The sequence below is a fragment of the Echeneis naucrates genome, chromosome 10 (assembly GCF_900963305.1).
Source record: "Echeneis naucrates chromosome 10, fEcheNa1.1, whole genome shotgun sequence".
NCBI classification, from domain to species: domain Eukaryota; kingdom Metazoa; phylum Chordata; class Actinopteri; order Carangiformes; family Echeneidae; genus Echeneis; species Echeneis naucrates.
The window spans coordinates 4,081,496-4,109,405 of NC_042520.1; the positions used below are offsets into that span (position 1 = coordinate 4,081,496).

The following is a 27,910-nucleotide window of genomic DNA, read 5'->3' on the forward strand; positions in this document are numbered from 1 at the left end:
AATTGGCAGCACCGCATAAGAATGTGGGGTCTTGTGTTAAAGTCTTAACATACATAATGAGCAAAATGTCTCATTTTTTAGTTTTCAGTAGTATATCAGATGAACTGGCTCAGGTTTTATCTCTATGAAGCAATAAAATAACAACAAACTGAAGTCCAAAGTTTATTCACAATTTGTACACTCTTTTTTTCACCACCACATAAAAAATTCCTCTTCAGTGGCTCCGTCAGTGTCCAGTTATGGAGCACCACAAGTTCAAACCAGTTACCACATCCGTCCTTTCAGCATCCATCCAGGGCTTTGTACAAAAGATCTAATTTAAGCACTTAATTAAATCACACCCCTTTTTCCTTTCCCTCTCAAGGATCACATCCAGCCTCTGTCAGACAAACCAATGATAGTCCGGTCAAAGTGTGTACACAGCTGCTTTAAAAAAAACAACAACAACAAAAAAATCAAATCCATCTGAACAAGAAACCCGGGACTGTAATGAGATAAAGTAAATAAAAAAAGAGTGGACTGTTTAAATTTAAGCTTTACGCACGAAGCTCTCACTTTGTGGACAACTTTAGGGAGCTACGTGCTGTAACTTGACTTTCTAAGTAGCTGCTGATGTTAATATTAGTAAATAAAATAACTTGTTTTCACGTCCCGAACTGAGTCTGCTGTGGCCTTGTTGGTGTAATCAATCAATCAATCAATCAATAGGAAAATCGGTTTCTTGATTAAAATGGACGTTATTTTTCCAGTGCTCATCCACACCAGCTGTGTAAAAGCACAAAGCATTGTTCAAGCTTGAATGGATTGTCTAATTCTTCACCATCATTACTAAACTGACAGCAGCTGCACTTCTAACCTGTAAACACGGAAGCGAGGTGGATGGGATAAACGGATAAATGGGTTAGCTTGCCCGATGCGTTTCAGTTACAGTTCAGCACATTTTTTTCAGCCAAAAGCCAAATGAAGCAATACAAAACAAAAATAGCTCTTGAATACATTCACTTATTCAGTATTTTTTTTTTTTTACGCATCCAAAGCTACTGTGGGGTCTTGAAAAGCTGAAACAAGTAGGCGCATAAATGATAGACCACTAAAAGACCTGAGACCTACGGTAAAAAACAAACAAAAGAAAAAAGGATTTGGCTTGAGAAAGTAATTCTCCACTTTAACTATGAAAGCAAGAAAGATCTCAGTGAAAACGTCATGTTAGTGAACTCAATATGAAGCTTTTTTTGTTAATCAATCCATCCTACACTTTAGCCGCGGCGTATTTATGAAGTCATTCTGCACCGAGTTTACTGTGTGGTTTAAAGGGAGAATCCACCTTAGGTACTTCCACTGTTAAAAAAACAGCACAATTTTTGATTTTTTTGATTTGTGTAGAAAATAAGAATAACTGTCTTCCTTTAGAATAAAGAGTAACTTCAGATCGCAATGGGTCAAAAAATAAATTGATTCCAAGATGATGAACTAGGCGGAAAAATTTGGATAATATTTCTGCTGTGCACCAATGAAATGTTAAACATTTAATGTTTTCATTTGAAGAAAATGATCAAACAAGTTTATCTTTGCAGAGAAAATTACTCTCCGGTGAAATTTCTTTCTGTTCGCTTCATTTTAAAGAGTTTTTCTGCAAAACAAAACCCAGCAATGTGCTCAAACTCTTTAGAAAATGAGTGGCTGAGAAGAAACAAGCATGGTGGCACAGCAGCAAACTCATTTCTGGGCTATTTAGAGGCATTATGGGAAATGTAGGAAACAAAAACGTTGCACAACAGTAGATGACACAGGTTGAGGTAAAATGGGTGATTATTTATATATATAAGTGACATATTGGTGATTTTAAACGGTGTAAGAACATCTGATGGTGGATTTTCCTTTTTTAAAGGAACATCTGTGAAAAACCAGCATAAAACATATTTCTGAAAGGCAACCATTCATTTTCAACGAGCTCCAAACCAGCACAGATGTCAAACTCTGGATGTTTTCTTATAATGTAAACAATTCGTGCCAGATTTCCTCCTTAGTAATCTTGAAAAGTCACCCAGCAACAACTTGCCTTTTTATTTTTACCCCTTTTGCTCAGTAAAATATCACACACCCACCATCTCATATGGCTGCAGTTAAAAAAGATGTGCCTTTTTCAACATAACACATTGTGTTTCGTCTCGCCCTCGCTTTGACAACTTTAGCTTGTGTTGAATCTCACACTTCCATTTTAAGTGCAGGAGAAAACAAAGCATTTCCTCTAGCAGCTTGACTTCAGGTGACCTCTCAGCCACTGTTTTCCTAAGCACAAACAAGTACATTAAAAATCAAACAGGCATCACATTTATCGTCATGTTCTCTGCTGAATACATTTTCAGCTCGGTTTTTTTGTGTCTGAACAAATGTAAACACAGACACAGCAGTTCTTTGAAAATGCAGAACGAGCCTGGCTCAGATTGATGCTGAGGGAGGAGAGTTTGATGTCCCGCAGGCAGTAACTTGGAGGGGACATCGAAGAGCAAGTAGCTGCACTGCTGTGTGACCGGCCCGGTAGAGTTTTTGAGTTGTTCTTTCACTGATCTTCGTCTGGCCGGAGGGATTATGAGACATACGGCTGAAAAATTAAAAAAGAAAGAAAGAAAAAAAAAAACAACAAAAAACAAGTTGTTGTATCAATTCGTGATAACGCACACATCGCATTACTCACAGCTAATCAATACTTGCATCGAAACAACAAATTACATTGATAAAATAAAAAATTCACGTTCTGGATGTTTTCCTCACATAAACTTAATTTGTATGAAAGTGTCAGCAGAAATGCGACAAACTCTTTTGGCAATCTTTTTCTATTTGTTGATTGCTGATTTGTTGACTCACTACAAGAATAAATTATTCGTTACAGCAACAAAATGGACTCATAGCAGCAGAGTCAAGTACACGGACACCATAAAAAGTGTGACGTGATAAAAACTTACTTTTTTAGTTCCAGTTTTCGAGGGCACTGGGAACACACATATTGGAGAAAAATGTATTTCAAGTTTTAAGAAATATAATTAAATATCATTCAAACATACAATTCAAAATATAATGCAATTCTTTTTCTTTCTTTTTGAAATGACCCAGGTGAATAATGCAGCTCTGGGAGGGTTGTGAAATAAAGAAGGGTTAGGAGAAACTTTCATGAAGATCCACAGAGGATTTCAAAGGACTGCTTTTTGCTTTTGCCAAAAACAGTTTGTACAGCAATCCCATAAAATCAGCTTTTCTTTGGGAATACTGCACCTCCCTAACATGTCATTTAAAAAGATATGTGAAATATGTGCGGTATGACTTTCAATAGTAAGTACTTTTTTGAAATCTACATAATTATACATATTTTTTGTCATATATATATATATACATATATATATATATCCTTAGATTTTTACCTGTGGATATTTTTATGGTTGTGTTCATTCCCATCAAACTATGTGAAACAAAATCAACAGCTCTGCACTACAACAGACCTTTTTCACAGAAGACAATTTGACAAACTGTTAACATCAGCTCTGCTCTGTTCGAGCGTCCCAGTGAGTCACGACAGAGCCAGCAAAATATGAGCATCGACGTGAAGCCATTTAAATATTTGAACTGCTTTGCCTGTTGTGACGAATCAAAAATGTTTTCTGTGAAAAAGTGTACATCAGCTACGGAGAAACTAAAGCTATGAAACAGCAAGTGCACCAGCCCCTTTTCTTTTACAGTTTAACACATATCATGTTCTCGTCATTTTTTTGTGAAATTTATATCAATACCCATGAACTGCTATCAATGTGAGCACAAGCAGAAACTGACATAGTGTGGACAAAGTGTGCCATCTTTAAAAAGACTCTTAGTACAAAAAAAAAAACATTTGGGAATTATCAAATACGTCATTGAGAAAGTGCAGTTGTAAGCAGAGCTCTTCCAATAAAGGCAGGAAATGATAAACAAAGCAGTTTTGAAGGCCAAATTATTCTTAATAAACGAAGTAATGGAGCTGAAGTAAGGAGGAACACACACATGCAGCTTTTCTCCTCTACAACACACTGACTAGGCAGGCACAAGTAGTCAGACATTAATACTGGGAAGACTTTTATGGCTCATTAGTGATTCCAAAGTTAGCAAATTCTCACCATGATGGTTCTCCTGCAAAGTCACTGTGAGCAGAAAAGGACTAAAACAAGCTGTAAAGAGGCGTTAGAGAGTTTTGTTAGTGTGGCGCTGAAGAAAGAACAAGAACGTTTAAAAACAGGACAGAGACAGATGGCGTGATGGCAGCAGACGAGATGACAGCTGTGTGAAGGGAAGGTGGCGTTAGAGAAACACGAGGCTGATTCATTTATTTTTTTAAACTTTTTTCCCTTTTAGTTTTCCGATACCTTTCAGGAGCCTGAACAAGAGCCGGCTCTCTGTCACCAGTCGATGTGCCTCGGAGGAGCCGAGGCCCGCGGAAACCTGTTCACCGTGTCATAGGTAGGGATGCTACCAGCATAAAAACACACACACACACAGGACACAACATTAACTGCACAGTCAGAATATTCAGCTATGTCCTTGTGAAACTTAGAAATCTACTTCATTCTTAAGATGAGCAGCAGGAGCAGATGAGGCAAAGAGCAGAACAGTTTCTTTAACGTCACGACAGCGAACATTTTGAGGCGAAGAGTTCAGTGTCAGCGTTAGAGGTCATATAATAGACCACAGAGTACCCCTATAAAACCTCAGTTTGAACTTGACAAATTCATTTTGGAAAAATGATTTGCAGACAAAGACGTAAAAATATCAAACAAATTCAAACTGGTAGATAGTTCCACTTTGAAGGAAATTCGAATACGCTTCAAAAGACGAAAACGTGTAAAAGGTGATATGGTGGATACTTCTGGAAACAAACATTTATCAGTGTCCTGTATCTTGACTGTTTTGCTCTCGGCCTGCAGCCACTGTTACATTAGGTTGGTTGGTCCAAAAGCAACTTAAAAGTATAAAACATGCAGTTAGACGTTGTGTTAAAATAAGGAGAAAAATCAAAGGAGCGGCGTTTTTCAGCATCACACCAAAGCTTGACATGCTTGCCTCTCTCTGAACAAAATGATCAGGTGTACATTCATCGGACTTTGGCTGACTCTAAACGAGAGGAAACAGGAAGATTTTTCTTCATTTCACACAACCATGCGAGCGCGTAGACAAGAGCGTGCAGCAAGAAAATTAAATGGTCAGTTCCCCCAAAACCACACAGACAGACATTTGGCAACAACACGGACAGAAGTAATGGTAGCAGAAACGCTGAAAAGGGACGAACTGAGCAGACAGCTTTACGGATAAATACAATATATTGTTGTTCATGTATTGTGTTGGCAACAAAATGTATCCAAAATGTTTGTTTTATGGTTATTTGAGAGTGAGATGAGAAGACTGACACCAATCCAACTTGTGTTTGTTACGCACAGAGCTGGAGCCATTTTAATGACTGTAAACACTAATTAATGTGTTAGATGTTGTATATTTAATCTGTCCTCACAAAACAGAGTCTGCAGCCACGCTAGTCCCCAGTACTTAGGCGCAACGATGTATTTAGTAATAAATTATACTTATTTACCACAAAATGATTTTTATTTTTAGGAAGTAAATTGGCGTTAATGAACTCAGAGCATTAAGTGTTTTGATATTTTGTCCTGATGCTGGTGCTGGATTAAAATAAAGGGATTCCTAAAGTCACCTCAGGCCACGGTGAAGGAAAACATGAATCTGTGTGAACAGTCAGTTGGTTCATTCTCTGGGGACCATGAAAGAAAGATGACAATTTGGTTCAGCGGGAGCTATGTGCAGGAATGTTTTCTTGGCACCACAGTTATTATGCCTGACACATGCTGTTTGATTAGTGATCTTTAGAGATAAGCTAGTCGTTGTTCAGTCTGGATGTTTAACTGAGATAATCAGCTCCTGGACCCAGCTCCTCTTCTCATCTAACTCTTGGAAGACAGTGAAAACGACCTTTATTGCATTTTATGACATGTTCCCAAACATGATTAAAAGTACTGTTAGTTTTTTCTGTACCAACACAACACATTAATATTAATATTGACTGAAGAGCTACCATTACTCGTCAGGCTGTTATGTAATTTGCTGACTTCCAGGTATGTCTATACATGTATATGAACTCTTTAAAAGCCATGCATTGTGTCTCCAGCTACATAATTATGCTCTTCATGCCTCCACTCCCCAACACATGCAGTCAACAGGATTAATTTGACGTTTACCTTGTCATCATAGGATTTGGGATACCTTGTGAACGCTCACTATGATAACCATTATTACCAATTTCCATACTGAAAACAAAATATTGTATACAAAATGGGGTGAAAAAATGTAATGTGTGAGACACGGCATGCTGATCAAATTTCAAGAGTAAAAATGTGTTATGTTAGAAGAATGTTCGGAGATATACATTTATTTTTTTGTATAAACGGGTGTCTTATTTACACTTTAACTTATACAAAAGAACAGGTGGACTTGTAAGGTAATGATTGCAAGAGCCCTTCGTGAAAGGTAAGGGGCACTTTTCAAAGGTAGCACGCAACAAGAAGCCACACCATCCACCCATAAGAGCAATTCCAAGCTTAAAAACATAAACCAGCACCAATAATTTAGTAAACAAGTCTATGTACAAGTTCCAAGAGAAAAGCACAGAGTGATAGTAGTTGAAAAGGAGGCGGTGGGAAAATGTCTTACGTTTTCATGGGAATTGTTTCAATGCTATAAAGATACACACACAAAAAAACAAAACAGAACAGCAAAAATAAAAATATTATTGATGAAGATTGCACCAGAAGGTTGCCTGGTCATATGGCAACTGTCATGTTTGTGCAAATCAATGACAAAATAAATCCAGAGATGGTGAACAAAAGCTCCATGAAGAAGTGACAAATGCATCAATGTTTCTTTTTTAAAGTGCCAAGTGCTTGACAGAGAGAATAATGAAACCAAAACAAAAAGGGATGTGGAAGATGGAAATAGTAGAAATGGTTATCACAAAGTAAAATGCCAAGTCCCAGAAACGGAGGAACTACAAGGGAAGAAAAAAACAAACAAAAACAAACCCAACAATAAACCAGTGAAGCTGACGGAGGCACTGCTGAAAAAGGTCACTCACCTTTGTACAGAAACTCAACACGGTCAAATAATAGTTCAGTTTAAAGTGCAGTTAGCAAACTACAAATGAAAAGTTTTCAGATTACTCTTAGCAGTGAGAATGAATGAACAAAAGGAAGGATGTCCTGCAACCATATGAAGTTTACTGGACAGTAAACGGGTCGGTGTCCACTCTGTATCAAATTATCTAGAGTATAAAACAAGTCCACACGAAAACAGAAAAATCAGAATAAGATTAAAAGCTACTCACTCGTCGTAAACATCCTCTGTGTCCATCCTGCGGTAATACTTGGCTAGTTTCACTGCCAGGATGATGCTCGGGAGCAGGAAGAGCGTGCTGCAGCCCAGGCCCATCCAAAAAGTGTTCTGATATTAAAGGCAAACTATTAGACCGGATGGGATTATTCCTCTAATCAAATAACAGAATATTATATGGAAACAATGTTGATAATCTATTAATCATTGAAATATATTCCTACAAAAATGGCAAAAAGTCTCTAACTCCAGATTTTTTATTTGTCTCGATAAAACTTTGACTGATGTACTAAAAACTGTTTAAATAATTTGTTATCCTTTTATTTGAATATTTTTGGTCTATATCACCGCTGCGGCAAATGTAAATTATATCAGCTGAGGTTTTAAAAAGCACCTGTGGGTTTAAATCCAGCTTTATAAAGATCATAACTAAGTCTCACACTGGCCATGATTTACCACGTTTATTTGCCGTCATGAGCCTAAAACAGTCACCGTATACTGAATAACCCAAATGATTGACAGGAAATTATGTTGTGATCCTGCATTAAGTGTGACAAGTATGTTTCCCTTTATCTCCAAAATCATTACCATAGAGTCCACCAAGAAGCTGCAGGTCATGATATCCACTGTGTCCACCATGTTGCTGAAGGGCTTGCATGGTGCAACCTCCAGAGCCAGCTTTAGAAGAAAGGACACAAACAGGGATGGTGAGCACATGCAGGATTCGGGAATACAAATTTTAATATACAAACAGTGACAATTTCACTTTACTCTGAGTGTCAAAATTTGGTTTCTGTTCGCCAGCATGAAGTTGTGTTATTGCTGTGTTGTTACTGTGTGTTCTTGGAAAAACACAGGAACAAACTTATTAAAATGAAAATTATGTGCTGAGAGCTCCAAGATTGACAAAACAGCTTCACATTTCAGCCACTTTGGTTCTTGGTTTGGTTAATTTTAATTTCTTAGCTCAACTACAAAAGAAACCGTGTGCCACAAAGCTAATTCCTTTAATTTACAGAGACTCTAACTTAAATTTTTCTTCTCTGTATCAACTCTGAAACTCTTATGTAACATTTAAAGCTTGTTTTTCTGTAACTCCCTGAGCTGCAGCAGTGTTTCCTTTTGATTTAATGTTTGAATGAATGTATCAGTCAACACTTTACAAACAAAGCAAAAGCACGAACCACGTCAGCTTAAGAAACACTTACAGATGTTTTGACCCATTCTATGTATTGACGGAAGTAGCCAACTATGGTCACGGTGTATTTTCCTGTTTCCTGAGGAAGATTATGACATAATGTGAGTCACAGATCCCTTACATACTGGAAAATTAAAAAAAAATAAAAAATGTGCTTACTCGATTAATTATATTAGTAGCGTTGTGGGAGATGAGATACTGGGCAGCTTCAATGGCATCGAGAACTGCCAAGACTTTGTTCTGCAGAGGAGGAATAATGAGTTTTCTGAATCTAATCCTAAATCTAACTCTAGATTTCAGATTTGAGAAATGGGAATGCTGCTTCACTTACAGGGAGATCTGAGGCCGTTCGCTCCAGGAACCTCATACTCTGATTTAAAGCACTCTTTAAAGTAAAAATCAAGAACACAAGTTAATGTCAGAAGTAAAAGTCTGTGAGTAATTTCTGTGCCTGGAAACAACTTGTCTGTGAAGCACAATGCGAGACCAGGAAAGACCCTAACTGACCAGCAATTGATGAGCAACATTATGTTTTCATTACAGGCATGCTGATGAATTTTGTGCCAAATTAAATATCCACCAAGCAAAGAAAGAGACTATTCAGTTTACTGTACTTTCATGGCTCACTTCTTACATACTGTAATGTGCTGTAACAACTTTCTCACCGATGCCGATGATGGAACGGATATGGTGGATTAAAACACTTCTTTTCTTAAAGTGGATATTTTTAGTATTTTGGTGCAAAACTCATCATGTGCAACACCAAATATGATCTTTATGTGAAGCACACACCGACACACACTCACACACATACGCATACACATATTATATCCTCCAAGACAATCCAAAATGAGAGATATTTTTTAAAAATGACTAAACTAAAGTTGAAATCTCTGTAAATGTTCCAAATAATGGAAATGGAAAAGATGGACACATTTCTGCTTACCCTTGCTCTAACATATTTCTTCGAGTTGAAAGAGGAAAAAAAAAAGCAAAGAAAAAGATGAAAAGAAATTGTAACTTTCTAGTGGAAATTCATTTTTAGTGTTATTCAAGAGAATAATTCATTGACTATGACATGTTTGATGACATATGCCCGAGGATCAAAAACTTGCATACTGATTCTGATTATTGTTACGTTACAATTACATTACATAAACTACATTTCACAATGCTTACAGTGAGTCCATTAGCTCAAAAGAGGCTAACATGCTTTTAATTTTTCCACATAGCAGCTTCATGTGATGCCCAGGCAACGTTCAGTATGTGCAGTGCAGGAAAACAACACAACGTGCCCTGTGACTGCATTGGATTCTATTATGCACAATTCTAGCTGCAGTGTAAACGTCACTACATGTTAGTCTTAGACCAGTTGTGTGCTGGATGAATTTTTAGATTTTGCCCAAATGCATCCTGAAAAAAGATGAAACCAAAGTAATTTAACCAAAAACCAGGAGTCCAATCAGACATGACGATCCGTACTGAAAAACAGAGACAGCGTATTACCATGGACTGCTCCATGGAGGTGATCTGCTGACTGTGGATCTGTCGCAGAGTGCCAATGTGGCCCTTCAAAGCGCTCTGCAGAGGACCCCTGGGCTGAAACAAACAGACACACGATGTTGGTGTGATATCATTAATGAGAGCAGTGGAAGAAATTCTGGCTCATGTAAGAATGATTTTTGTAATTTTCCCTTCACCCAAATATTTTTTCAAGTTCTCCGATTATCGAAAATTCCCCTCACATAGTCGTCGGTGGCATTAGAGGAGCTTTGCAGAACTTTGGGCATTGGTTTATAAATTATTTGTTTGAATTATGAAGAACGGGTAATTCTGTATGCAGCCCCATATGGTGCCATAACATTACTTATAGACAACGGAATATGAAATCAGACCCCATTGCTCTGAAAATAAGTAACTCCAAACGCCATCTTTCTGGCGGGTATATTGGACTATTCTGAGGTGAATAAATGTGTTGTGTGTCTTGAATCACCTGAAGGCATGGCATTGCAGTCAGACCTCTCTGAGAGAGAGTCTGTGTTTAGGCAGGTCTGCTGAGAGAGCAAGGACACCTGACCCAGCATCATACCCCCATGGCATTGTAAATAAACACACAAATCCAATTATGTGGCTGCTCGGAGTGGATGTTTGTGTGTCTGGTGGGCACCGAGGTGTTCTTACCATAAGATCTGTCTGGGCCTCCAGCTCTCTGGCAAATGCGAGCACGTCCACCACAGTCATTCCTTTATTCACCTAAAGATAATAATGTGTAAAGAGAAAAATATAATCCCAACATTGTGGTCTTGAATATCAAGGCTGGACAGTAGGAAAAGGATCAATTGATATTAAAAGGTTTTGGTCAATGTGTTGCTTCTTGTTTGTAAAAGCATCTTGGACCAAGCAATGAATAAAATAAATAAGTTTAATATGAAGAAGACTAAGGAGCAGGATTAAACATCTATTAAAATCACATCAATGCATGTTTCTCATAAAGAAACCTTACTATTCATCTTAATGAAATGCAAACATTTACTATTTAATTAACAAATTATTTAAAGCCTTTTCAACAACCCTAAAAACAAACAGAGCAGATTGAACTCAGTTTAAGTGTCCAATGCTGTATCAAATAAAACAAAGGAGCAAATGAAATGCCAATGAACTGTTGCTGTAAAAGCATACATGTTATCCTGATAAATAGTTTTATCTCCTCTCATAGGTTTCCTCCAAACAACAGTGGAAACAGTGTTTCACATGTGTCTGTGTTTGTCATCCATGTTTACAGTGTTTAAAATGCGAGGACAGAACAAGAATTTTTTATTTCTTCTTAGTCACATTAAATGCAACAGTACATGATTTCTCAGTATCATACATTTTCATCATCTTCAATTGTTTCTATCAATAAAAATCTTCCGGAAACACAGAGTCTGTGAGTCGTGTATCAGGATAGGTGATACTCTTGAATAAAGCCCTTAAAGCCTTTTTTTTCTGTCTTTCAGGAAATAAATCTAAGTGAACCTGACAGGTAATGTTGGAGAACACAGGGAATGACTCGTCCAGACCTGTTCCTACACACTCTTTGCCTTGGCAGGATGACTGCTGGATGATGAAGCTTCAGTGGTCCTCAACACAACCCAGTGTACTGTGTCATGTTGCAGCTCATATCAAATAAAGAATGAATGCCTGTGGTAAGTTACGTGACAGCAGAGCAGAACGTTTTTTAACTGAGCTATTTCTGGATTAAACTACAACTGTAATACAGTTAATATTAGAATATGTCCAGAACAACAAATTACATTTACATGGATGTTTCATATTATTGTTATTTAATGACCACATATATCTATCTCACCTGGCATAATTTTCTGCTGTGTATAGTTATATTTATTTTATTTTATTGTTTTTATATTTAAATATTTTTTATGCCCTTTTCTAAAGGTAGTATATACATATTTGTTCTCTTGCATCCCCAATGTATATATTTCCCTACTTTTTCATCTTTGATGTACATGTTTCACTTCTATCTTAAATCTGTCAGGAGCACCTGTGACACAAACCATTTCCCCCTGGGGATCAGTAGTTATTCTGATTCTGATAATTAACACAATGTAACAGAGATTTTTCTGTCAAAACACGATTTTTATTTAGATTTAGTCACTGAATATATGCACTTGTCTTTCCTTGTGTTTTATGTGTTGTAGCTCTTTCTAATTCCTGTCCCTTGCTATTTCTGTGTGTGTGGTTGTGTGTCCATGCCTGTCCCCTAATGTTTGTATTTTCCTGTTCATTCGTGCACATTTTGAGAGTATTCAGTCTGCCCTTTCATAGTTGTTGGTCTGTTCATTAAGATGTGTTGCTGTGTTTGTGTGTGTGTCACCTCTTCCAGGTAGTCAGCGTAGTTGATTTCTGACAGCCCGACTTCAGAGAAATCCAAGAGGTTCTGTTTCCCCTCTGCCTCTAACAGGATTATCCCTCTCAGGTCGATCTTAACGCTGTCTAGCTGACCCACCACATCCTTAGTTAACTGCAAACAAAAAACAGGTACAGCAATACGTTTGACTTGGCCTGGAGGTGCTGATCACAACTCTTTTCGATCATCTGCAAATCAAAAGTTTTTCTTCTTTTGCTAAGCGCCTTGCCTGTAAATGTTAACTTGTGTGTTTGTTTTTCTATTTTCTGAAACTATCATTTTTTTTGTACTATGACTATAATTAAGCTTCCAACTTTTATTGATGTTTGTTGCAAAATCTTGTATGTTAATCTCAATTTATATGTTGTCTATGTATTGTATATGTCAGTAAAATGAAAGCAAAACAAATGTTGTTACTTGTGTGATTACTTAAGTGGTTTTAGATTGAGGTCACTGGAGTTCTTTTTCTTAATTGATTTTCCAATTTCTCCTTGTTTTTACTCTAAATTGCAGCCCCTGTTGATGCGTTTGTGCACACAATCGTTTGTTATTATTGGAAAAAATAAATAGTTTTCTAAACTTTGTAAAATAATAACTTATTTCTTAATTGTTTGTCTGTTCTGACTGTAGACAGATGTAGGCTGCCAAATATGAGTTTGACAAAGGATGTCTGTAACAGAAATATAAAGTTTCACCACTGAAACATGAGACATAAGCTTTTGTGGCATTATTTAAAGGAAACCAAAAGAAAATACTGTCTTTATAATCTTGTTTTCTCATCAGATTACTGACGTGGTGACGTTGTATATTCAGACGGTTTGAATTTTAAACCATATTTTTTGTTTCATGTAAATAATATTTCAACCTCTTCAGTGTAAAAACTTGATATATTTACTTTATTAAAACTATTCATTAACTGATTAACTCGGCGTGTGCGAGTCTGCTGCGTCACTTCCGGTTAACGGGTTTTTTTTTTTTAGACACGGATGTAAAGAAAGTAACATAACGACATAAAAGTCTGGAGTTTTTTTGTATACGAGGCTTAAGTTTGTAAAATATTGCCCAAACTTTTATTCTCTGAACTCTGAATTAGGAAATAACTAGTTTTGTTCCGAAAGGCCGCGCCCCCCTGAATCTTATTGGTTGACAAGGCGAGCCAATCAAATCCAGCTAAAGTTTATTTTTAATTGAGCGGCAAAGTTAAGTGACTTTAAAAAGACAGTTTCTGTCAAATATATCACCAGATTTTAAGAAAACTGTTATTTTTTTTATATATATATCAGCCGTGGTTTACTTTTCTCGAGGATATTATTTTGTTTTTTTTTCCACTCTAAAGAAACAAATCGTAGCAACAAACCGGAAGGAAACAAAAAAAAGAAAAACGCTCCTCAACTGGGAATAATCCGATTTTCAAGTTATCTCCGATCGCCAGGTGATTAATTTGTGGTTATCAGTGTCTGTAAAGATATGTGGCTAAAACGAACAGCTAATAAACATTTCGGCGCATTTAATGTAAACATTGGCTAAGTAGGTTCGCGTTAGCTAGCTAGCGTTAGCTACCTTGTGTTAGCTAACCTGCTAGCATGACAGCACTTAGCCGAAATTTGTTGACATTTTAGAAAACTAAATCAACAAGACCTGATGGGCTGTGCAAGGAAAATTAATTCCACCAACTACACTAAATTAAGGGGTATTCAAACGATGGCCCCTTTGTATTGAGAGAACTGTATCATTTAGTAAGATTTTTTTTTTTGTAATTTGGAGCTTATATAGATGTTAAACTAACTGACACATTCATGTTGGACTTTTGGAATCTTAAACCATTTGCAGACATTAAATGAAGACAAAATGTGCTGAAACAGATGCAGCATGGGGGACATTATCAGCTGTTGGTTGAAATGAGCCAAGGCAGACCTTGCCAAGTTGGCAGGGAATTACTGAACATCTTAGGCAAGCAGAAGTAGCTGGCTCAGGGTCAGAAAGAAATAGAAACTTGCATCAGTGTACACAATGTGAGGTCAGGACTGAGGCAGGTTTCAGGTATTGGCTGTCAACGTATGTGCTGGTGTGTTAGTGAAGAAATCCACAGATAATGTTAACCAAATGCTTTCTTGTAGCCGAGGATGGAGAGCTGGACACCAAAGCCTCGAGTTTGCACATTGCACCATATTTAATTTCTTACTTACTGTGAGCTTGAGCTACAGTCTGCTGATTCATTGCACAGTAGCTTTTAATACTTAATGCAAATTGTGATGTCCATATATCCCGTATGTGTTTTAGAGATATGAATAATTAACAGACACAGATTCATTGTGCTTTGCAGTGAAACTTAAATTTGGAATTTGTGTTGGGCTTTTTATATTATCAGGTTCCACTGTTAGGTAAAGGAATAAATCAATACACGTATTGGGCCTACAGTATACGGCAAATACTAATGCAGTGTTTTGTGTTGACTGACCACTGTAGTGTTCAGGAAAGAGGAGATGTTGAAGACTTTATCCAGGCGCATGGCCAGGTAGATGCCTTTGTTCTCTTTGCAGGTACTAAAAAAGGCAAAGGCAAAGACAAACACAAGTGAAAGTTAAGTGTTGGGCAGAAAAGTTTTAGTGAAAATATTTGCTGCCACCAAGTGAAATTGGCTGGAAGTACACAACACACTTACAATGTTGACTGATAGAAAACAGCTAATGTTCCTGAAATGCTTGGATTAGTTTGTAATATCTCAAAGATAAATGTTCCTTGAAAATACCATATAGGCTCATATGCAGCAATATACACAGCATTAGCACTGCTCTCTTTTTAATATATGCAACACTGCTCTATTTGCAAACATAATGACTGCGGGTCTGCTATCGTAGTTATCAAGGTTATGCAGCTTCTCACTGGAGGGAAATGATGAAATCTGATGTAATCACTGAGAAAGAGGCTGAAGAAAAGAAGCACAGATAGTGCAGAAAAAATATGCTGATTAGCTAGTCGGGTTAATAGCAATTCTCACTCATTTGCATCCCTATCAGTTGGTATGAAATATTTATTTGCATGCTTGATGCCTTCATCAAAACAAAAAGCGAAATCAACATTATGTGCTTCTACAGACTAATTAAATAAATGGTTTATGTTTCTGCAATATCAGTTCAGCTTTTGCAGGGAATGCAAGCACCCAATATAGAAAAGACAGATATGGAATTTGGAGTAAAGAGAGTACTCCCCACCACAGAATTGGTTCTGGAAGGTGGCAAGGATAACACAGCCACATATAAAAAAATTGTTTGCTTTGCCTGTACAAGCTCTCTGCCGTCAGCTCGAGGTCGGAGTCATTGTACATATAGCCAGGGATGAAGTTCTTCCACTCGGGGTTTACAAGATATGGGGTGTCCAGAGCCTGGGAAGCCAAGAGCAGAATGTGTGACTTGTAATTCTCATGGGAAACACACTGGATTGATAGTAATACATATATATTTAAACACAATTGCCAGTTATCCAAAGCAGAATTTCAATGAAGACCAGGGTTTTTTCAGCCCAAGTTTTTCTGTTATGAAACAGGTGGAAACCTGAGAGATGGGGGGGGGGGGGGGGGGGGAGTTCCATTTATTTAAGTTTCATTCTCTCCAATTTCAATTTACTCAAACACTTCAAAATTAGTGTAAAATGAGAGTTCATGATGAGCTGACAGTTTTTATGTAATTGTCTAAATTGCACCTGCCTTATAAACCTGAGGAAAATATCTAGGTGGTGTAAGTGCAGCAGAATCCAAACTGAATAAATACAGCATCGTGCCACCAAACAAATGGGAGCAAGTGCTGTTCTCACAGGCCCACACAAGTCACACTAGCTTGTTTGCGGTAAATAGTATATAGAGGGAGAGCAGTATCCAAATTTAAGCTGTTTGACAGAGGTGCTCAGATAGGGGCTTATGAAAATGAGTGTGGTTCAGAGAGCCCAATACATTGTCTACCTATTTGAGGTTCTCTGTGAAATTAAATTACTGTTTGACATATACTTCCTGTTTCTGTGGTTCACACTTGACCATGGTATCATTTCTATCCAGACTCATTACTTGCCTTGAAGAGGTCTTTGCTGTGGAAGGGCTCACAGACGAGTTTCTCGATATTCCCTCCTGCCAGGAATAAGACGGTCACCACTCCCATGAGCACCCAGGAGAAGATGAAGCTAAATCCGACACCACTGGGGAGCAGAGCAGACACGATCTCAGGTACAGCAGATGAACAGAATAATAAGAGATAGAGGTGCAGCAGCTGTAGTGTGGGTGTATTGGGATTTTCGTTACAATAAGCAGTGTCAGTTTAATGTGACATGTAAGTGAGATATAGTATATTAAAAGGAGTAGCAGTAATTACAGAATCATGTAACTGTGTTGGACACACAGGCCATAATCTAAGACTTTAATATAAACTGGGGTTTTTGCTTTGTATGAATTTTAAATATATTACTTTGTCATCCTTTGGGGCATTATTATATTACTGTGTAAATTGTTTTGGGAACACAATGTTGTGTACAGGATTCTTACGGAAACAGGTTCTGCATGTTGTACCAGTGAGATCTGTATTAATTTGGTCATGTATTACTTTCCAGATGCTTTGTTTGCATAAACACTGCATAGTTTGTGTGTTCTTCACATATTTCATGTAATCATAATCAGATAAACTGGTCTTTACTTTTTTTTTAGAAGCCCTGAATCTTGTAACGCAAATAATGTAGTGGAGTAGCAGTAGAAGTGGCAGATATGTTGTTATAGTGGGATTATAGTCTCTTGTTTTGCCACTGCTTTCCTTGTTTTGGAACTTGAAGCTCACTGGGTTTGTCAGGTGCATCATTGACTTACGCCATGAGCATTGTTCCTCCTGTGTTGGAGATGCAGCCTCTTGTTGTAGGTGATGCGTGCTTGTCGTAGCCCAGGGTGCCACACAGCAGGCCTAGGTAGTTAAAGGCCAAGATGAGGACTACCATGCAGCAAAGAGCAATGCAGCCAATCCACCTGTGTGAAACAAGGCAAAGATGAACAGTTAGAGCTCCTACTGAAGGGCTTAAAATAGCAAATCAGGCGATATGATCCTATGAAACAGCTTTAGTGTCCTTAGCAAGACAGTGAAGGCCAAATCTTCATATTATAGGACAGCACATGTGTTAAATGGGGTGGGATGAAAAAGCAACTTACAACTGATATATTATCTTAGGTTTCTCCCTGCTGAGCTTTTAAAGTGAATTCATGTGGAAGGGAAATTAATATTTCATAAATGCAAAATATTAGTTCTGGGTAATAGGGTAGACATTAATTTTGCAGTAACTGAGGAGAACAGTCAGGCCAAGTCGGATATCATGACGCTAAAAATGACATTGTGTCCATTTAAAATTTTTTTGCTATTCAAATTTCCATGGTATATTGTTTAATAACGCTTCTTTTCTGCAATCGAAACTTGACTCCTCTGAGCTTTGCTAACAAATGAAGAAACTATAGCGTGAATGTTATCAGTGTACCTGTAGAAGTCCAGCTGGTCGATTTCCGGGTAGTAGTCCTCAATCTTAGCATGAGCGTGACTGATGAAGATGGTGAAGTTGGACAGGCAACTTTGTACTGGAAATGCCTTAGAAAAGCTGCTGATGTTATTGCCAATGCCATCCACCAAATTCTGCACATCTGAGAGACAGAACGATCAGTTCAAATTGTTTTTGTGAATAGTTTATGTATATAGCTTGTGTGTTGATGGGAAAAATAGCCATCAGCTGCATAAGGTAAAACATCCAACATAATAATAGTTTAATAGTTTGTCTTTCATCAGTTTTAAATTATATTGCAATAGGTGAGGGAGCTGGTAAATGTTGAAATTGATGAGGATTTCGGACTAAAGTCCGGATAATCTTGGGCAAACTCAGAAGCAGAAGAAGAATAATAGAGCTATGGAGAGTGCAAGGACAGCAAGAAACCCCCCAATGATTAATGAAATCACATTGGTGTAGTAAAAGGAACAGTTGTGATTAAATATTTGTGTTTTCTTTTCTGAAAAAAAAAAAAAAAGTGTAAAATATCACTTACTTTCTACAACACTTCTGGTCTGTTCAATCACCATCTGTGGAGTGTCATTCAAAGAGGAATAGCCCTATGAGAGGAAAAAGAAATTGTGTCACATTAGACATCTGGATATGTATTGACATCCCAAACTGTATCTGTCCTTAAATCATTCACACTCACTTTCTGGACAATGGTGCTGAGGTCTGTTTTCACAATGTCATTCATTTTTTCCAGCTGAGCATTCACTCTGGGAAGCTGAAATATAAATTGACATTAAAAGTAAATGATCCAAAAGAGGATATGTGTTAGAGGACAAAAGTTTGAAGAAATGAGCTTGTTCTTCTGGCAGCCATCATACTGTCTGCTCTGGAAACAGTCTGAAATAATTTTTTTAAAGTTGTTACATGAGCATCTCCTTCTCATCACATTTTTCCTAAATCATAATAATAATCTTGCAGTATCTTTAACCAAACTGCTAAAGCTTTCAGATCTGGACCACAGCTTTACTTAAACCGGCAGAATGTAGTCTGTACTTTAGGGGTGGGAATCTTTTACTACCTCATGATTCGATTCGATTCCGATTTTTGGGGCTGCGGTTCAATTTAAAATTGATTTTTGATTCAAAATAGTTTGAGTCATAATCATTTCTGCTTCAGTCTAAGGATCAGTGTGCAAAGGATCCTCATGATCTACTCCAGTCTGCTTTGCAAGACACAATGACAAATGGAGACATTAAAGTGTCTTTTTCACATTTATTAAGTTTTCAACATTTATCCCAATTGTTGCATAAAAACAATATCAATTATTGCTTAAGTAACAAAAATAAGTGTCTCTTTATAAAAAAAAAAAAAACAGTGCAGTAGAACATGGGTTCCTCATTTTGCAAGCCTTGCACACTGTGAAGTTCATGTCAAGCTCAGTCTTCTCAGGCATTCGGTAAATAGGGCCCGATAAAATCCACCATGAAAAACAGAATTCATTGAAAACACGGAATAACATGGAACTGGCCAACATTTTGCATCAACCCCCCAAGGGACAGCGACCCCCCCCTCCCCCCAGGACAGAGACCGGACCGGACCAGGCTAGACTACAACAAACCAGAGACTGGACCAGATCAGAGATGAGAACTCTGCAGAGAGTAGAGACTAGACCAGAGATGGGACCTCCCCAGAGACTAGGGTTAAATTTGCATAAAATGCTAAAAACAGAATTCTCAAAAATTAAAAACTTGAAGAAAAAAAAAATAAATGAAACGAATATGGGAAAAATTTTAATGGAATTTGGGAAAAAATAAAATGGATTTTATAGGGCTCTTGGTAACAGCCAAAATGAGTCCAAATCGTTGCCTTCAACGAGGACGGGGCCGGTTGAATCTCTTTCCTCCATTATTGTTTCCTCCTTGTTTTGGTGCTTACCGCGCATGTTCCAGAACCGGCTCTAAAATGGAGGCAGACAGCCTGCTGATTTGTTTTATTTAATTTTTTTTAATCGAGTTTGTGACATTGCAAATCGATTCTGAATCATAGTAAATGGGAATCGCAATTCTTATATGAATCGATTTTTTTCTTTTTTTTTTTTTTTTTTGGCACACCCCAGCTGTACATCTGTGTGTTTACTATTCAATTATGTACCCGAGTGAAGTTGGCGCTGATCTGCAACTGGGACAGTGACTGTCGGATGTTGCGGCACAGCTGGGCAGTGGTGGCGTCTGACTCCTCGTCATGACAGCCGGGGTCATTGAGTGTACGATTGATACTGGTCCGGACCAGGCTGAGGTTGAAGTTGAGTTTCCCTGTTCCCTCTTGGAGGACCTCCAGAGACACACTGACGTTCTCCAGGGCCTCCTTGGTTTCACGCATGGCTGTGTTGAAAGGGAAGAGAACGAATCATGAATAATGTAGTAGGATCCTTTGGTTGCGTCCTGGGACATTCTGTCAAAGTGTTGTAACAGGAAGTGCATGAATACAGATTTATATTCAGTGCACTGAAGGAAGTTTTTTTTTTTTTGCCCTAGTATCAGGCAAAAGCTTCTGGGTAATCTGCAAACTTCAACTCTAATAAGTAGTACAATCAAGTATTGACCGGTTTACTATCAAAGTGGCACAGTATTTTAGCTTATGGGTTTAGTTACAATGTGAGCATACGCAGAAAAAGGGAAGTTCATTTAGTATTACACCAAAAGAGACTCATACAAGAGACTCATACAGGACAAGAACTTGATTGTAAGGACCAGGCCTGAGCCATGAAGAGAAAGACTGAGTTTATGGTCCAAGCCTTGGTATTTGCAGTGCTTTCATATGCTGCTGTGACTCTAACTTCTAAAATTAGACTTGTGGCTGCCAAACATCTTTGCCTCTGGCAAACGACCAAACAAGAATGCTATGTGAGTTTGTTAGCTCCTATTAAAGATGTAGCTGTTGAGTAACAGACTCATTTGAGATGCATCACAAGACAATAACTAGTGTTGGTTAACGATGACAGTAGCCTGCAGCAGACTCTTAAACACGATTAAGATTGCCAAAAACCCTAGCATCCTAAAACAGCAGTATTAAACATGCAAGAATTTACCATTGTGTCACTAAATACTCAGCAGCTCAGCAGGAAATGAAGTGCTAAAAGCACAAGCATCGTATTTAACTTCTTTTTTCCCGTATTGGAAGATAGAATATATTAGTGAAGCTACAAATTTCATTCTTTAGCCTTGAAGCAGTTTTTCTACTCAATGAATCACTTAATATCTGCATAAGATTCTTGGACTGCTCAGCTCAGTCCTCATGGTAACACAGTAGTCCACAAAAATTAGGGACAAAAACCGAAACCACAGTCATATCTGAGCTCAGCCATTTTGTCTCCTGAACTATCGACATGCTTTCTGACAGTTGTTTTGTTTCTGTTGAGCCACAAGTGTGTATATTCCTTGAAGCCAAACACTCTTATACAGCTGTTTGCTGTAAATGATAGTCAGTAAATTAAATAATATTTAATTGATTATCCAAATGGTTGATTAAACTGAAGTATCTGGAAAAGCATAACTTTTTATGCTCACTTCACACTGGAGGAACACAACTGAAATAAAAGAACAAAAACAAACAAAACAAAAAAAGGGGAGATATCCAGGTACAGGTTGATGTCTGGTTTTATGGTAAGATCATGTGATTCCATTAACGTAAAACTGCACAAGGCAAGAATTTCGATGGACGTCATCTGGTGAGTTAAGTTTCAACAGAAATGTAATTGGGGATGCTTGAGGCAGGAGGTGGAGAATTTGACCTTAGGAGAAAATGGAAATTCAACACTGAGTCCAAAGCATGCAGCAGCCAAAGAAGACAGCAGAAGCTGCCTTAAAGGAATGGCAGGGATATCATCTTATATCGTCTCTGGATTTGTTGGGCACAACTTTGTCGACAATCACCAGAGTGAAAAATTGCATTGTGCAGTTTTAATGTATTAATTGGTTGTAAGGTTGTGATGGGTCCAAGTGCTCAAGGGAGATCACAAGGGAACAAAGTTCACAGGGTCAGAGGTCAAAGGATTGTGGGTCAGGGTTTATTTATTAAATTACTGTTACCTTTGATGGCTCTCTCGATTTTCACTTTACAAAAAAGCATAAAAAGAAGATTGGAGGGGGGAAAAAACTGAAAGATTATTCTCAATAACATTTAAGCACAATGTACATCTTCGATCATCTCACTGAACGTGAAAAAATAAAACAAAAAAACTAGCCACATATTTTATATGCCACAGTTTGTGATGCCTCTGCTTTGTGGGGCAGCCATATCCTGCATTCAGCAGCTGCCAGGAACCTGATTATATTGTAACTGAAAGAGGAAATTAAGAGTGAATGAATGCACCTCCAGCCATATTGAGCACTCTGTCCAAGGCGGGATGGACCTCCTTATCCAACTGATCGTGTATCCTTCCACCCAGCAATGGACCTATATCTGTAGAGGAGATAGCATCAGACCAACAGAAAAAAAAAAAACTAAAGAAAACAACAGATAATAGTGGATTTCATTTTTTTATGATATGTCTGCTGCTCTTTCTTCCACTTTCCTGGGTGTGCTCTTAATCCAGCCATCTGAACATCAGATCTAATACTTGTCTGTAAATGGAGACGTAATATTTTTGCTTCATATGAGCAGTTCAGCTCTTATAGGTCTTAACTTTCAGGAAAGCTTTGCCTGGATATCTAACACAGGAGAAAAGTAGGATGAATATTCAAGAGATCCTCTGTAACAGTCACTGGCGGAGCTGCGTAGACCCAGTTATGTCACAAATGTGCTATGAAAACAAATCATAGAAAGTAGACACAGTTCTTTCAGACTGTGAAGCGTAATATACACAGCCAGGAACAATTAACCACTGAGTTGTTTCTGTCTGCTTAATTCACTATCAAAGAGAGAAAGAAGGTCTACTTACGATTTAGGTCATAGATGACTTTTTTCTTGGCTGTGGCGTATTGGGATATTAGGTAATCAATTTGCTGCAAACAGGAAACAAAGCAGAACGGAATTGTTTTACAGATGGTTGCTTACTGAAAATTTGTTTATTAGCCTAGTCATAGACCCCAATGCCAGAGCAGAGTAATGGGCAATTTCAGTATTATATTAGTCATCATGCAAAAGATAAAATGCCCAAAAAATAGTGCAGGGCTTTATTTACATATAATGTTTTATAAGAAGCCACCAAACAACTATACGAGTGAGACTGAAAGTCTGGATTTCTGACATGTCATGGTATGAGAATTATGATTTTAGAAAGCAAATTTGTATCTGACGCACTTACAAGAGGTGAGAAAATTGTCTTTTACTCTGCTTGAAGGGATTACATGAAGAAGGCATGGTGAGAAACAGAAGCAGTCGTGATGCAGAAAAACACAAACTGCTATACTTTTGCCTTTAACCTCCACACCCTCAGATATCAAGAATATTTGTCTCTTGAATGAATTTGAAATTCCAACCATGACTGATTTTTTTTTTTTTTTTTTTTTTTGGACCAAATTATTTCATTCGCCTAAATTTAGCTGGTAGGTCACATAGAAGTCAAATGCTTGACTTTGTAACATACGATGTTACATAATTCAGTTCTGAGGGCTGTCACACAGTATGGTATGGTCACATTTGTTTTGTTAGCACATAATCATTTGTGTTCAAACTAAAGCAGAGTGATTGTGCTTTACTCAGACCCTTTGTAACTTCTGGCCTTACCATTGGTGTGTCGTTAACAAAGGTGTGCAAGTCCCTCATGTTGGTGTTGACCAGTCTGCGTATGTTCTTCACCTGAGAGCTGAGGTTTTGGTTGGCAGCATATGCACACAGCACGCCGATCCTATAAAGACATGACGAGCACAAACACTGTGACCTTTCTCTTACCAAGTGACCTTTTTTGCTTCTGCATCAGTCAAAACAGAAGCCCAAGGGTGTGTTTTAAAGAGCCAGGTGATAACATGCATTAACAGTAGGGGTCAGTATGCACCACCACATTTACTTTGACGTTTTCTTGGCAATGTCCAGAGTCTCCTAGTAGAAAGTAGAAATCTTCCAGTTAGGTATGTGCATAAAAATATACCAATATACAGAATGTAAAAGAGCTTATTAAAAATAAAGGTCATATTTACAAAATGAATGTCCCATTATTTGATTATGAACTCAGATCAGTAATGCACCAATAATAATGCATTGTTATTTCTTTGTTGATTATATTTTGCAATATTAATCTGAATCTGCATGTGCACAGCTGTATGTCACTGTCAGATGGTGTCAAGTACAATATTTGCCTCAAAATTTGTGAATGTAATTAGAAACTTCTCAGAGAATGGTGATGATGATTTTAAATTACTTGACAAACTGTCTAAACTGCTTCAAACTCTTCCATGCATTTAGTTGTGTTATTATTTTGACATAGCAAATAAACAGCGGGGTGAAAAAAAGAAGAAAAGAAGTATTTCCCAAGCAATTTGGCAAGTGAGCTCATAACAGGAAATGCAGGTGTATCTAGATTAAACTCAGCCCTATCTCTATAAAGTCCCTGGGTTGTAAACATATTCAAATTAAATGTGAAAACACCAAACTGCATAAAGCAGACCATTAAAGAGAGTCTCTTGAATACTTCAAACAGAACTGAGTAGCTCGGTACAAGGCTTAATTAGCTTGAGCAACATCAAGGGAAAGATGGCTCCATAATATTAAGCTGTTTCCATGACTCATTCTCATCCCAGATGAATTTGCTACTCAGCGCTTCACAGCTAGCACCACGCATGTTCAGTGTGCACATGTATGCTTTTATTGCTGCATGGATCTGTGAAAGTGAGCGGGGTTAGGATTCCTATGGTGAAAGTGAAGGGGAAAAAAAAACTCCTTGTATAACTCAGCAACTCTCGTTTATGGCAATGCTTGAGTAGAATAAGCAGCTTTATGAATGATGTAAGATGACTCCTAGAAAGGAATAACGAAAGGACTGACGCTCAGGCCACTGGGAAGGTTTATATCTATGGAGATGAATCAGCGTGTTGTGAGTCGCTGCATAATAAGGCAGGGGTCTCTGTTTCTGAGCTTGTGTATCTGTGGAGGCATGTACAACAGCTTGTGTGTATGTAAGTTACTGCAGCACAGGCAAAATGAGGTTATGCGCCATTCATGGTTATGTTGTAAAAGCGAGAGAAAGGTGAGGTCTGGCTGTGTGTGTGAGAGAGTATAGTTTTGTTTTTGTTTTTTTTTACAGTCCCATGATCTGCAGTTCTTGCTCGCTTTGTGGTTATAATCCTGTTAATCTAGTCTAATCTAACCTGCATTATGCAGCAGCCATTTTGGTCACGTTAGGAATTTAATAGCGTGTTTATAACCTAACAATCCAATATTGTTTGACACTTATTTTCAAGAATAACAACAGAGTATAAACCACACACTTAATTAATCTCTTCTCACTTTCATGGAAATCATGGAAATATATTTTGCCACTTTTGAGTAGAGCTGAGTGGGTTATTGATAAATAAATATTATATAATATATTGATAAATCATTTGTTTTGTCCAGTAATGAAATAACTAATCTATAAATAATATTATAAAGAGCATTTACTACAATTACAAGATATGGAAATTACCCCAAGATAACTTATAATTTATGATTCAGCAACATAAAAAAAACGCTGATTTGGAAATTTAAGATAAAAGATAAGATAAGATAAAAATGCCAAAAACGCAAAAGGTGGCAAGAATTTTTTTTTATTTTTTATTTTTTTATCAATGAACAGATAATTAACCATTAGAAACTGTGTTTAAAACTCAAACGCTATACTTTTGAAGGTACTCCTATTTTCTTTTTTGGAAAACATATGGTCCATATGTTAAGTGTAAGCAATTTGCTGTTAACAGCCTAAAACACAAGTAATCACTGGTACGGTCCTCAGAAAACACTTATGCTGAAGTGTGTTGCACTCCCCTGTTGCACCGATGATTGCCATAAATATTTAGTGGCTCTGACAGAAGAAACACTGTCATGGTATAAGTGGAGACTTGATGAGTAACCGGTCCAAACGTCTATGCGGGGGACACAGTGAAGTGGAGCCATCCAGAACCAGGGGAAGATTCAAAATGGCCACTTTCACAACAAAAGCCTTTTGTCCAGCACTTTCTTTGCCCTCTCTCACTCTCTTACACAAGTATACAGTTTACAAACACATGCAGCATTTTGTTCTGCCCCATCCACAAAGACAGACACCTTCCCTGTCACTGACAGTCTCTGGTTGTGTGTTTTTATCACCAAACCCCATATTTTTTCTGTCTCTCTAGCTGCCTCTAATCTGTCTTTGTTCCGACTCGTCTGTTTTCATGTATGTCTGTTCCACTACACTTGCATGTCTCCCTTACTCAGACTTTTTTAATGTTTTCCCTCTCACTACAACACATTCATTTTCCCACAGTTTTCTTTTTAGTCTTCCACTGTCTCATCTTTTGCCCTCAGTTACCTCTCTCTTCTTCACCTCCCTCTCTTTTCCTTTGTCTATTGCTCACTCCCTCTCCCCACTGGTGTCCAGCAAGGTTGCTGGAATCTGCAACCAAACAAAGACTCTTTGAGACAGACGACCAAGTGATTTCCCAACAAGTTGTGTAGCCCATAACTGCCCACCTAACTTCAGCAAAATCGAGTTATTCTCAGTTTGAGTTTGATAGTCTTGTTCAGTTCTAGTTTAGATTTGTTGACTGAGAAATTATGGAACAAAATCCAGATATGAAGAAGCAACGATGCACTTCTGTGGACCAATGACTCCCAAAGTGTCACTTTTATTCTACCGTAAATTTAATGGGAAATGAAATATTGCATGGGAGAGAATAATCCTGGACAATTTAAATTAAGGGGGAATGTACTGAATTTGTGTGTGTGTGTGTGTGTGTGTGTGAGTGTGACTATATACATATACATACATATATATATATATATATATATATATATATATATATATATATATATATATATATATATATTGAATTATTCCTTCTCAAATATCAATGTTTTCTTTGAAATACTTGCTCGAAATTATAACTATGAAAACACCAAATTCCTGTTGTGGGACTCTTAAAAAGATAAACAGTCAAAGTGTGAAGCTCTTATTTGACACAGCTTGAGCTGATTTAGCATTTTTACAGATTTCAAAGGACCCGACAAAGTGAGAGCCTGGAAATGAGAATAATTCACTATGCTGTACTATAGCAAACAAGGATGTGGGAAGCATCTGGCACCAGCTGACAGCCAGCCATATCAGGAAGCACGAACGGGTAGATGGGAGGCTGCTGGTGTCAAAACCAGCAATGTATGCCACCACTCATCTATCGCGGTAAAGGCTGGTTTAGATCCAATATGTGCAACTGATTGCATTATCATTTAATTTGATTTGAATCATTTAACGTTAAAAAAGCAGTGGAAACAACATTACAACTTTTCAGACCGTGCACGTTTATATCCTTAAATTCCCCAAATTGTTCTTATTTAATTTGCTGTCATGAACGCTAAAGGAAAAGCTGCAAGCCCTCACACTGAGTAGCTTAAATCACAAAGTTCTGCCACTGTCCTTGTTTTCAAAATATTGGACAATAACTTTCAGGTGACAGCTGCTCTTTAAAACCTCCATTGGCCTTTAAAGGCGTCATTTATCAATTCACCTGCTCCTCTGACAAAACGAGCCACTGGTCTGCTGTGTTGTTTTATCACGTTTCTCTGTTATCAGCAAAACCTGAACTGATCCTCCAGCTCAACCTGTAGCTAATGACTGGATGGCTGTGTGGTTGCTTGTTGATAGTGTGTCTCTTATTGACCACAGGGGACAAATCAAACACAGCGGGAGGAAGATTTGCCTCAAGCGGCTTTGA

General features: G+C 37.7%; 1 protein-coding gene across 6 annotated transcripts in view; it reads right to left on the reverse strand.

The window, feature by feature from the left end:
* Positions 1-173: 173 nt before the first annotated feature.
* Positions 174-27,910, reverse strand: part of prom1a (prominin 1a) — a 70,430-nt gene continuing 42,693 nt past the window's right edge. For 2 of the 6 annotated variants that reach the window (XM_029511969.1, XM_029511968.1), the window contains 24 exons: positions 23,754-23,874; positions 22,966-23,029; positions 22,398-22,487; positions 20,178-20,407; positions 18,727-18,801; positions 18,571-18,634; positions 18,015-18,174; positions 17,362-17,514; positions 16,580-16,703; positions 15,797-15,900; positions 14,977-15,061; positions 12,486-12,632; positions 10,793-10,864; positions 10,118-10,210; positions 8,943-8,996; positions 8,771-8,851; positions 8,622-8,690; positions 8,002-8,091; positions 7,409-7,524; positions 6,739-6,762; positions 6,267-6,335; positions 4,389-4,491; positions 2,964-2,989; positions 174-2,602 (listed from right to left, as the gene is read on the reverse strand). In XM_029511969.1, the coding sequence (XP_029367829.1) occupies positions 4,422-4,491; positions 6,267-6,335; positions 6,739-6,762; positions 7,409-7,524; positions 8,002-8,091; positions 8,622-8,690; positions 8,771-8,851; positions 8,943-8,996; positions 10,118-10,210; positions 10,793-10,864; positions 12,486-12,632; positions 14,977-15,061; positions 15,797-15,900; positions 16,580-16,703; positions 17,362-17,514; positions 18,015-18,174; positions 18,571-18,634; positions 18,727-18,801; positions 20,178-20,407; positions 22,398-22,487; positions 22,966-23,029; positions 23,754-23,874 (2,155 nt within the window). In that variant the 3' untranslated portion in view covers positions 174-2,602; positions 2,964-2,989; positions 4,389-4,421. Of the gene's footprint in view, positions 2,603-2,963; positions 2,990-4,388; positions 4,492-6,266; positions 7,073-7,408; positions 7,525-8,001; positions 8,092-8,621; positions 8,691-8,770; positions 8,852-8,942; positions 8,997-10,117; positions 10,211-10,792; positions 10,865-12,485; positions 12,633-14,976; positions 15,062-15,796; positions 15,901-16,579; positions 16,704-17,361; positions 17,515-18,014; positions 18,175-18,570; positions 18,635-18,726; positions 18,802-20,177; positions 20,408-22,397; positions 22,488-22,965; positions 23,030-23,753; positions 23,875-27,910 lie in introns of those variants that run through there. The other 4 variants (XM_029511971.1, XM_029511970.1, XM_029511974.1 and 1 more) reach the window with 3 other exon arrangements.